The 12,416-nt window shown below is 36.6% G+C and overlaps 1 protein-coding gene across 2 annotated transcripts; it reads left to right on the plus strand.

Moving 5' to 3' along the window:
• Positions 1-497: 497 nt before the first annotated feature.
• On the plus strand, positions 498-9,677 carry lg06h5orf34 (linkage group 06 C5orf34 homolog). 2 transcript variants are annotated; one of them, XM_062049599.1, is made up of 12 exons: positions 498-799; positions 869-958; positions 2,580-2,668; positions 2,741-2,966; positions 4,457-4,716; positions 4,795-4,893; positions 8,438-8,564; positions 8,659-8,750; positions 8,814-8,883; positions 8,950-9,038; positions 9,126-9,157; positions 9,281-9,677. In XM_062049599.1, the coding sequence occupies exons 1-12, from the start codon at positions 593-595 to the stop codon at positions 9,454-9,456; spliced, it is 1,557 nt and encodes a 518-aa protein (XP_061905583.1). In that variant the 5' UTR covers positions 498-592; the 3' UTR covers positions 9,457-9,677. The 2 variants fall into 2 exon arrangements, with proteins under 2 accessions (XP_061905583.1, XP_061905581.1); XM_062049597.1 differs by having other exon boundaries at positions 2,580-2,966.
• The last annotated feature ends 2,739 nt before the right edge of the window (positions 9,678-12,416 follow it).

Consider the following 12,416-nt stretch of genomic DNA (forward strand, 5'->3'; position numbering starts at 1 on the left):
TAAAGAAAACGCATTGAAATGAGGTGTGTCCAAACCTTTGGCATGTACCGTATATTATATATATATATATATATATATATATATATATATATATATATATATATATATATATATATATATATATATATATATATATATATATATATATATATATATATATATATATATATATATATATATATATATATAAAGGGGTGCGCAAAAAATCGATGTGTTTGATCAATGTTTATTATATAATAATAAATGTAGATTTTCTTGAATCCAAATCCTGACTTTTCTAAATTGCTTTTGTTTAAAAAATGAATAAAACAAGTTGGCCGATATCTATCTATCTATCTATCTATCTATCTATCTATCTATCTATCTATCTATCTATCTATCTATCTATCTATCTATCTATCTATCCATCTATCTATCTATCTATCTATCTATCTATCTATCTCGTAAAACAAAATATCTATTTATAAAATGGACAGGCGTGCCACCGTCCCCTTCTGATGACGTCACTTGTGTTTGTGTCTTCAAGTTTGAGCGCGTGCTTATCGCCCAGGTGACATCAACGGAAGTGTTGTGTGCGAAGTGTCGTTCAAGGATGGAAGCTGACGCCTCGGCTACCAGTTGGATGGTTATGTATGAGGACGAGTCTGTGGATATTCGCTACGAAAACGGGGCCCGATTACAACTTTCGCCGTGCGGTAGCCAGTTTATGCTAGTGAAATGCTCAGACCCTTCTGGACATCCTCTTCAAAACCCCGCGAGAGTTCGACAACAAACCAGGTTCACCATCAGCGCCTACAAAGTAAAAGCTCGTTTTCGAAATGATAACTGTAAAAAATGTCATCGGTCCTTAAAGTGTTGTCATCCATAGGAGAAGATAATCGCTGCACTGGCGTTCAGGAATAAGTATGCCAGTCGACCATATCTTCCAGAGGAGCTCATTCCTGCCAGTCAAAAACAGGTACAATGACTGTGTCTAATGAATCATTTTTATTTTATTTTTATTTTTTAATTGAATAACACACATTCCTTTATAATTCAAACAAAAGTCAAGACACTTTCAACATCAAGGAAAGAAAATACAAGCAAATATCGAGAGTCATAATACTAAACAAATGTAAAAAAAAAAATAAAAACACAAAAAGGGCTACGTAAATCACTTTAAATGTTTTTAACAAAGATATTAACCTTAAAGGTAGGGGTGTGCGATCGGTCTAAGCCTGGGCCCCTGGAGAGGGGTCCACACTGAGGCCAAGGGAAAAAACAACTCATAGCCATAGCACATATCCCTCTTACATGTGTGTATAAGGAAACATCAAAGAACACAAAGGACATTAAATACATTAAAAAGAGCAGAGCTGATGCAACCAGCCACTTCTACATACAGCTATGAATAAAAAGTAAAAGAAACATATACACTGTGGTGGCCTCTGCGGTGTTCCACGCCATCGTCTGCTGGGGTGGAGGGAGCATGGCCAGAGACAGGAGCAGACCCAACAAAGCAACCAAGATATATAGATAGTACTTTATTGATTCCTTCAGGAGAGTTCCCTCAGGAAAATTAAAATTCCAGCAGCAGTGTACAAAATTGAGATCGAATTTAAATAGTGAAAAGTAAATAATGGGGGTGTAAATGGAAACAAAATGGAGACTGTATTGATATATAATGTATATATTGTGTTTTTTATGTTGATTTAATAAAAATAAAAAAAATAAAAAATTATTTTATTTTATTTATTTTTTTATTTCTTGTGCGGCCCGGTACCTACCGGTCCGCAGCCCGGTGGTTGGGGACCACTGCTCTACAGCTCCACATATATAACAGCCGTCACCTTCCATGTTAAATTTAAGTTTAAAAAAATCCTTTGAAGGGTATATTCCATTAATTTTTTTTAAATTGTATTTCTTTAATTTTGGGAAGAATTGAGTATGTAGTATATCTTGTCCTTATTGTGTCCAATGAATCATGTCAGCCTTACTATTTACCGTATTTTTCGGAGTATAAGTCGCTCCGGAGTATAAGTCGCTCTGGAGTATAAGTCGCACCGGCCGAAAATGCATAATAAAGAAGGAAAAAAAACATATACAAGTCGCACTGGAGTATAAGTCGCATTTTTGGGGGAAATTTATTTGATAAAACCCAACACCAAGAATAGACATTTGAAAGGCAATTTAAAATAAATAAAGAATAGTGAACTACAGGCTGAATAAGTGTACGTTATATGACGCATAAATAACCAACTGAGAACGTGCCTGGTATGTTAACGTAACATATTATGGTAAGAGTCATTCAAATAACTATAACATATAGAACATGCTATACGTTTACCAAACAATCTGTCACTCCTAATCGCTAAATCCCATGAAATCTTATACGTCTAGTCTCTTACGTGAATGAGCTAAATAATATTATTTGATATTTTACAGTAATGTGTTAATCATTTCACACATAAGTCGCTCCTGAGTATAAGTCGCACCCCCGGCCAAACTATGAAAAAAACTGCGACCTATAGTCCGGAAAATACGGTATGCTTTTTGATTGCTGATTCCAATCCAGTATTTTTATTTTTTTACCTTCACAGCCATTGCTGAGTATGAACCTGGATGTGCAGTGGCCCAGCTGGTCCTCCTGTGAGGCTGAGTTTGGGCCTGGTAGCGAGCCCACCATCAGGTCAGAGGACAAACGAGCTGTGTTGATGCTGTTACCATCAGGGGAAGAGTTCTTTGTGAAGTTTGCATCCAGGTTCAGCTTACCTCTCCATCAGCAAGCACAGTGCCTTCATGACTTCAAAGATCTGAGCAGCAACTCTAAATGCAACCCTGATAGTCGACGGAGCAGCTTGGCCCATTTAAATATGGACTGCCCCAGAGATGACACCCCAGAGGTTCATTGTGAGAAAGGAAACAGAAAGGACAAGTCATTTCAGGCGAGGTCTTGTTCTCCTCGAATGATTACTACTGAGTCCAAGGTGAGGTGGTTACTTATTTCAAATAAGTTACCTTTTTATTGTTTGTGACTGCAGCATCTACATTTTTATCCAGAATGAGCAGTAAGGACATTTCCTTTACATCTTAGTCCGATACCATAGATAGAGGGTTTAATACAAATGCATTATATTTTTGAAAATCTGTCATTGTTGAAAACAACTTTTTTAGTTAAATACAGTCGTGGTCAAAAATGTACATACACTTGTAAAGAACATAATGTCATGGCTGTCTTGAGTTTCCAATAATTTCTACAACTTTAATTTTTTTGTGATAGAGTGATTGGAGCACATACTTGTTGGTCACAAAAAAACATTCATGAAGTTTGGTTCTTTGGTCTACTGAAAATGTGACCAAATCTGCTGGGTCAAAAGTATACATACAGCAATGTTAATATTTGGTTACATGTCCCTTGGCAAGTTTCACTGCAATAAGGTGCTTTTGGTAGCCATCCACAAGCTTCTGGCAAGCTTATAGTTGAATTTTTGACCACTCCTCTTGACAAAATTGGTGCAGTTCAACTAAATTTGTTGTTTTTCTAACATGGACTTGTTTCTTCAGCATTGTCCACACGATTAAGTCAGGACTTTGGGAAGGCCATTCAAAAACCTTAATTCTAGCCTGATATAGCCATTCCTTTACTACTTTTGACATGTGTTTGGGGGTCATTGTCCTGTTGGAACACCCAACTGCGCCCAAGACCCAACCTCCGAGCTGATGATTTTAGGTTGTCCTGAAGAATTTGGAGGTAATCCTCCTTCCATTTACTCTCTGTAAAGCACCAGTTCCATTGGCAGCAAAACAGGCCCAGAGCATAATACTACCACCACCATGCTTGACGGTAGGCATGATGTTCCTGGGATTAAAGGCCTCACCTTTTCTCCTCCAAACATATTGCTGGGTATTGTGGCCAAACAGCTCAATTTTTTTGAAATCTGACATCGCATGGACAAAGATAAGACCTTCTGGAGGAAAGTTCTGTGGTCAGATGAAACAAAAATTGAGCTGTATGGATGAAAAACAATTACAATAAGAAAGTAATCAAATAAAATGATAGATAGATAGTACTTTATTGATTTGATGATTAATGTTACACTTTTTCATTCAAAATTTTTTGTACAATTTGTACAAAAAGTTGTTTATTGATGTGCGTATCATGATTTGACATTAGTTAGACCAGGTTTCACCAAGATCTATGCCAAATTTTCACATTTGGCACAAGTAAGCGTATTAAGACTCTTCTCCATCTGTAAAAACTCATCAGAATGGCTCGGTGTCCAAAGATCCTTTTAATTTTTCAGTATGTGGCTCTTGGTGGAAAACGTATTCTACAGTCCATACCCATCTTGAGCTATTTAGGTCCCAGATTCGTAACTGTTTACTTGCTGATTTCAAAGTGGACACATGTTTTTGTGCTGTGTGAGATATTGAAGTACAACTCTGATACTGTGTTTTACATGGCTTGTCTTTTCAGCCAGAGGAGAAGTACCAATGTGTCACAGTGGTCCAGCATCACTCCTGCCATGCAGTTGCACCCGCTTGGCACTATCCTCTCTCCTTGGCCCGCCGTCACCAGACAGCCCGTCTCTCCAACCCTGCTGTTGGTGCAGCAGAGGGAAGCAGACATGCAAATTACGCTGATGACATTCCGAACAAATCCAACTTGGATAGTGACACAAAATCTCTCCTTCCTCCAACTCTGCCTCTTACCTGTCCATCCCCTCACTGGCACAGGTTTACTGTTGGGGTGTCTTGAGTTTTGAATATTAATGTATCTCGTCTTTTATTAACTTGTGCATCTCTTTTTTTAAGCTGGCGGTTTAAAGACCCAGTGGCCGAAAAAGAAGAAGCCGATCAGCACTATCCTGCAGAGCTGGTGAAAGTTATGTGGCTTCAAGGCGTGACCTACAGGTGCTCAGGAATTTTAAAGTTGCTAAAGCAAATGAAATGCTTTGCATGTGCTTTAAAATAAGCAGACTCCTCTATTATTTTATTATTTGTTAAGTCTCAAAGGGGAACTGCACTTTTTAAAAAAAATGTTGCTTATCGTTCACAATCATTATGAAAGACATGATGACGGATGTTTTTGTCAATATTCATTCTAAATATTAAATAAATGGGATCAAAAGTCCGCTTACAATGGAGCCTATGGTAGCTGCTCTATTCTGCCTATAAAATCCCTTTAAAAAACTTCCAAACACCTCCATTAAGGTTTTATATACCGTATTTTTCGGACTATAAGTCACAGTTTTTTTCATAGTTTGGCCGGGGGTGCGACTTATACTCAGGAGCGACTTATGTGTGAAATTATTAACACATTACCGTAAAATATCAAATATTATTTAGCTCATTCACGTAAGAGACTAGACGTATAAGATTTCATGGGATTTAGCGATTAGGAGTGACAGATTGTTTGGTAAACGTATAGCATGTTCTATATGTTATAGTTATTTGAATGACTCTTACCATAATATGTTACGTGAGTGACAGATTGTTTGGTAAACGTATAGCATGTTCTATATGTTATAGTTATTTGAATGACTCTTACCATAATATGTTACGTTAACATACCAGGCACGTTCTCAGTTGGTTATTTATGCGTCATATAACGTACACTTATTCAGCCTGTTGTTCACTATTCTTTATTTATTTTAAATTGCCTTTCAAATGTCCATTCTTGGTGTTGGCTTTTATCAAATAAATTCCCCCCAAAAATGCGACTTATACTACAGTGTACTATATGTTTTTTTCCTTCTTTATTATGCATTTTCGGCCGGTGCGACTTATACTCCGGAGCGATTTATACTCCGAAAAATATGGTACATACTGTAAGTATGTATGTAATGTAGTAATAGGAACATGTATAATAACATTTGATATTTATGTATTTGGCTCATTTTTAGTAACGCGGCGCATAATTTTAAAAACGCATCACGACGTTCACTTTTTCCCCCCTAACGTCACTGATTATTACTCACTGCAGACTTCATGAGAGCCAACAAACATAATAAAACATCACTTACTCTGCAATGTCTGCTGTCATTAGGATGCTGACTGCTGGGATGTTCATGTATTCCCATTTAGATGAAGAATGACTCATAATCCTCGCAAAGAAAATTTGGGTAGAATCAAGTGTCTTTCTCGCAATTGTGTAAATTGGTTCTTAAAGTGTACTAACTTGTCGGAATACGTCCTCGTACTTCTATCCAGTTGAGAGGCATGATTTCTGATCTACAATAAAGTTTGACGAGCAAGGAAACGAGGAAGCAGCTGGTCAGTCGATCATGTCAACATTGGCACCCAAGCTCGTGATCACAGCGCCGCTATAAATAGTTTCACTAATACTTGGTTATTAATATTCAAGTCACAAAATGTAAATGGAGTATTGTTGGCGGTTTTTAAATGTTGTTTTATTGGGTTGTATAGGTGGAATAAAGGACCTCCCAGACTTTTATTTACGTGCAAGAATGCATTAAAAAAATACATCTGTTGTCATGTACAGTATTTTATAACGATTGTGAACGATAGGCAAAATTCCCCAAAAAGTGCAGTCCTCCTTTAAAATGTTTCTTCTTTACCAAATTATACACAACTGTGTTTTCCTTGAAAGTGGTTTAAAAGTGTAAGTTTAATTGAACTAATGCTATATTTTTTTTATTGTCATGTAAACATGTACAGCAGTCCCTCATGTATTGTTAATTGGTTCCTGTTTCCGTGAAGTATGAATTATTAAAGGGGTCATATCATGATTTTTTTTCTGCATTTAAAACACATACTTGTGGTCTACATCAGTGGTCCCCAACCACGGGGCCGCGGACAAGTACCGGTCCGTGGATCGATTGGTACCGGGCCGCACAAGAAATTTAAAAAAAAACCTTTTTATTTATTTTTTTTTTTTTTTTTAATTAAGTCAACATAAAAAACACAAGATACACTTACAATTAGTGCACCAACCCAAAAAACCTCCCTCCCCCATTTACACTCATTCGCACAAAAGGGTTGTTTCTTTCTGTTATTAATATTTCTGGTTCCTACATTATATATCAATATAGATCAATACAGTCTGCAGTCCGTAAGCACGCATGATTGTATTTTTTTAAGACAACCCCCCCCCTTGGTACGTGGGACAAATTTTCAAGCATTGACCGGTCCGCGGTTAAAAAAAGGTTGGGGACCACTGGTCTACATAACATGTAATGGTGGTTCTTTGGTCAAAATGTGGCATAGATTATGATTTACAGACCGTTATTTCGAGCCACTTTCTGACCGTCTCTTCAGGGGGCGCCGTTTTGTGGGCGGTCTTGTTTACATGTTTCCACTTCGACTGCGTCTTCTTCCCGCCCTCTTTTTTTTTTAGCGCTTCCATAGTAAGTTTACTGATACATATAAGTGAGAACTATACACTACTTTGTATTAGAAATGACAACAGCAGAGGATGCATGTGCATGTACAAGCCAGTCTGCCCCACAACAAAAGGATAGCGTAAAAGAAAGAGCTTATTGACTACAGCACGGACTATGATGGCGGATGCACGTAGAGGCACTCTTGGTACATTCATATGATATATGGATAATTTGCTGACGGTTTTCCCAATTTGTGACGTCACCAATTGTGCAAAGGTGTGACTTTTTTTTAGTATTTGGAGGTAGAACCTGGCGGAGGTCTGCGCTCTCCGGGTGCTTTTCTAGTTATTTGCTGTATTGCTATTAGGGATGTCCGATAATGGCTTTTTGCCGATATCCGATATTCCGATTTTGTCCAACTCTTAATTACCGATACCGATATCAACCGATACCGATATATACAGTCGTGGAATTAACACATTATTATGCCTAATTTGGACAACCAGGTATGGTGAAGATAAGGTCTTTTTTTTTTAAAATTATAAAATAAGATAAATAAATTAACATTTTCTTGAATAAAAAAAGTAAAACAATATAAAAACAGTTACATAGAAACTAGTAATTAATGAAAATGAGTAAAATTAACTGTTAAAGGTTAGTACTATTAGTGGACCAGCAGCACGCACAATCATGTGTGCTTACGGACTGTATCCCTTGCAGACTATTGATATATATTGATATATAATGTAGGAACCAGAATATTAATAACAGAAAGAAACAACCCTTTTGTGTGAATCCGTGTAAATGGGGAAGGGAGGTTTTTTTGGGTTAGTGTACTAATTGTAAGTGTATCTTGTGTTTTTTATGTTGATTTAATAAAAAATAAAAATAATAAAAAAAATAAAATAACTGATCATTTAAAAAAACGATACCGATAATTTCCGATATTACATTTTAAAGCATTTATCGGCCGATATTATCGACATCTCTAATTGCAATTGATATGGAAAAACAAACGCATCTCTATTTTATCTTACATTTTCTCTGAGGCCCTCATACACACACCCATGTCAGTTACTGCATGCTAATTTGCTTAAATGTCTCTTGTGTAGGATACTGGGCAAAGATATCTCCATCATAGAGGTCTCGCCTGGTGATGGATCTATCATTCGGTCTGATGGAGTCTTCGGCATGTACTTCACTCATTACAAGCCAGAGTGGCATTCGACGCAGGCAAATGTCAGCCTAACATGAGTCTATCATACATTTCCGCTGTTTAATGATATGGCGTATCTGCATGGTTTTTAAACCCCCTTTTATTTCCTCCTCAAAGGTCAAAGAGGTGACATATCACCTTAACAGCCTCCCACCCGACAGACCGAGACAGTTGTATTCAATTTGCTCCGTTGTAGGTCGTGCAAGCAGGTAAGCTTCCGCATGAATTAATGGTGCTGCATTGATTCCACACACCTCTTCTGCTTTCACAAGGATTCTTGCAAGCTACAACGAGGCTAAAACATCACTGAGGCTACGTGTCACACCCAGCTGCTTGCTGCAGGTTGTGACATTGATGCTCGTTAGATGTTACACACACCTTTGTAAATTCATGTTGCTTTGTTCATAGTTGAGTGACGTCTCCAAACCAACAATGCTTGAAACAAATTATTCACCTGTGAGCCATCATAAGTCTGATACAGATACGCAAGGAAATCGGTGAGTAGATTTTCTTACAGTATCACTAAGTCAAATTATGCCTTCAATTTTATTGTTAATTGTGTTGCTTCTTTACACTCACCTCAGGCAAGAACTTGAAAAGATAAAACGAGTCAACTGTATCCTTCAGCAATTAAATAATGGTGGAAGAAGCCACCAGCATACTGTATCTTTTGTTTTATCTGTGTGTAATCCCAACTTCATAAGATAGATAAATATATACTTTAACACTGTGGGCTCAGTTACGATTGAAAACAGCAACTTGCTCGGAAGAAAGGAGAAAAGACTCGCACAAAATGGTTCGCCTGAAATCACCTCTGAACCAGTGAGTGAGGTCGACGTCGCAAAAGCTCTTCAGATGATATCCAAAGCCATACAGGATATTGATGCTGTCATAACTGTAACAAAACAAAATTGAAAGTGCATGACGTTTGAGTGTTGGGACTTTAAAGATATATTTTTCTTTTTACTCAAGTGACTTAAATAAATACATTAAGATGTATTTGTTGACATTGGCCTGCTTTGGCCCCATTGTATGATGTTTTACATATATCATCTGATGAAGGTTACATAATTACCAAACTTTGTATTTATTATTTCATGATTTTGTTTTTTTGTTAATAAAATTCTGCAAAAAGCTCTCTGTTGATTTTATTGATTTATCTGATCGCCTTTCCGCACACTGATTTTACACAACGTCAAATGACGAAACAATTGATCATCATACAGTATTTCTATAACCTGATCATCATATTTATACAACCATACTTCTTATTAGTGGCTTGATTATTAAACACATTTTAAAATGTTCTCATAGGATTATATTTACTATTATGGTTTAGTGGTTGATATTATTTTGATCTTTTAAGTGTGTGACACAAATCAGAAATGACCAAATAATGGAATCTACTTTAATCTATTTAGAATTCCATCCATCTTCTTCCGCTTATCTGAGGTCGGGTCGCGGGGGCAGCAGCCTAAGCAGGGTAGCCCAGTCTTCCCTCTCCCCAGCCACTTCGTCCAGCTCCTCCCGGGGGATCCCGAGGCGTTCCCAGGCCAGCCGGGAGAGACAGTCTTCCCAACGTGTCCTGGGTCTTCCCCGGGGCCTCCTACCTATTTAGAATTGTATTTCAGTAAAACTATCTGATGAGTCGAATTATTTACTTGGGGAAATAACTACACTGCAAAAAAGCTGTCAAAATATAATAAAACTAGAATTTAGGAAAAATACTAAAAACTAGTGAAATTAACTAGCTGCATTGACAGATCATTTTACTTGCTTGATAGACCTACTCAGTGACCTAGTGGTTAGAGTGTCTGCCCTGAGATCAGTAGGTTGTGAGTTCAAACCCCGTCCGAGTCATACCAAAGACAATAAAAACGGGACTCGTTGCCTCCCTGCTTGGCACTCAGCATCAAAGGTTGGAATTGGGGGTTAAATCACCAAAAATGATTCCCGGGCGCGGCCACCACCACTCACTGCTCCCCTCACCTCCCAGGGGGTGATCAAGGGTGATGGGTCAAATGCAGAGAATAACTTTGCCACACCAAGTGTGTATGACAATTATTGATACTTTACTTTAAATAAGATATCCTAAATTAAGATTTGTACATTTAGAAATTAGCATGACTTTTAAGATAGAAATATGTATTTTATTCTGAAAACAAGTAAATTGTATTTATGAAGCGCTTTTCACATATAGAAATTACAAAGCGCTGTACAAAATATAGGTGAATTAAAACAACTATTAAATTAAAACAAAAGGGGCAACATCATAAAAAGGAATTTAAAAAAAAGTCCAAGCATTATTCAACTTGCAATTTTTAAATTAACCTCTAAAGGCCTTAGTGGCCACATGCGTGGACAGCACCTTTTAGCTCTTATTTCCAAAATTGTGTACACTACTGAATTGGGGTCCTATGCCGACATATGGACACTTTAACTGCTATCTGGTGGTGTCAGAAGAGTATAACATACAATGGAATTTGGAAAAAAAAAAGTGTAAAAATAAAAATGTGCATGTCACTACACATGAAGTACACAATGGTGCACACATGGACTAAGTACATCATATTAAAAGATGATTTTTAGTTTTTATTAAAGTTAGGGTCCAATGAACCCAAATAGCAAAGAGAAATAAAAAAAACATGTAAACAAACAGCTTGGGCCTTAAGAGGTTAAGGATCTTGGAGATATTGCCGAATCTTTAAACATGATTTTCTATGTGGGGGTTGAGGGGAACCAAATTATCCTATTTGAATATTTATTTTCTCAATTTTAACTAGGGATGTCCGATAATGGCTTTTTGCCGATATCCGATATTCCGATATTGTCCAACTCTTAATTACCGATACCGATATGAACCGATACCGATATATACAGTCGTGGAATCAACACATTATTATGCCTAATTTGGACAACCAGGTATGATGAAGATAAGGTCCTTTTTTAAAAAATTAATTAAATTAAATAAGATAAATAAATTAAAAACATTTTCTTGAATACAAAAGAAAGTAAAACAATATAAAAACAGTTACATAAAAACTAGTAATTAATGAAAATTAGTAAAATTAACTGTTAAAGGTTAGTACTATTAGTGGACCAGCAGCACACACAATCATGTGCTTACGGACTGTATCCCTTGCAGACTGTATTGATATATATTGATATGGTTCTGCAGCCTCCGAAGTAGAACCTCCAGGTTCTGTAACAGCTTCTTCCCTCAGGCCGTAAGACTCTTGAACGCATCATAATTAAATTATCCCCTCAACTCCCCCCAAAATGGATTAACTCGCTGGAATAAAAAAGACAATACAACATACATCCATAAACGTGGACGCATGTGAAAAAGTGCAATATATTTATCTGTACAGTAACCTATTTATTTATTTATATATGCACCTTATTGCTTTTTTTATCCTGCACTATCATGAGCTAATGTAACGAAATGTTGTTCTTATCTGTACTGTAAAGTTCAAATTTGAATGACGATAAAAAGGAAGTCTAAGTCTAAGTCTAAGTCTAAATATGTAATGTAGGAACCAGAATATTAGTAACAGAAAGAAACAACCCTTTTGTGTGAATGAGTGTAAATGGGGGAGGTAGGTTTTTTGGGTTTGTGTACTAATTGTAAGTGTATCTTGTGTTTTTTATGTTGATTTAATAAAAAACAAACAAACAACAACAAAAACGATACCGATAATAAATAAAACGATACCAATAATTTCTGATATGACATTTTAAAGCATTTATTAACTAATTTTAACATATACATGTTAATGCTACAAGTAAGATTAGTCAAAGACTAAAAATAAGGAAATAGCTCTTAAAATTAGGGACATTTCTAGAAAAAATTTGAAATATCTGCAAGTGGCAAA

The sequence above is a fragment of the Entelurus aequoreus genome, linkage group LG06 (assembly GCF_033978785.1).
Source record: "Entelurus aequoreus isolate RoL-2023_Sb linkage group LG06, RoL_Eaeq_v1.1, whole genome shotgun sequence".
Taxonomy (NCBI): Eukaryota; Metazoa; Chordata; class Actinopteri; order Syngnathiformes; family Syngnathidae; genus Entelurus; species Entelurus aequoreus.

What these genes read in the sequence shown, in the direction of transcription:
- lg06h5orf34 (XM_062049597.1), top strand. Translation starts at nt 593, where the DNA reads ATGGAAGCTGACGCCTCGGCTACCAGTTGGATGGTTATGTATGAGGAC. An exon ending in CCATCCCCTCACTGGCACAG is followed by an intron (nt 4,717 to 4,794) that starts GTTTACTGTTGG and finishes TCTTTTTTTAAG; the next exon opens with CTGGCGGTTTAAAGACCCAG. An exon ending in CTTCAAGGCGTGACCTACAG is followed by an intron (nt 4,894 to 8,437) that starts GTGCTCAGGAAT and finishes TCTCTTGTGTAG; the next exon opens with GATACTGGGCAAAGATATCT.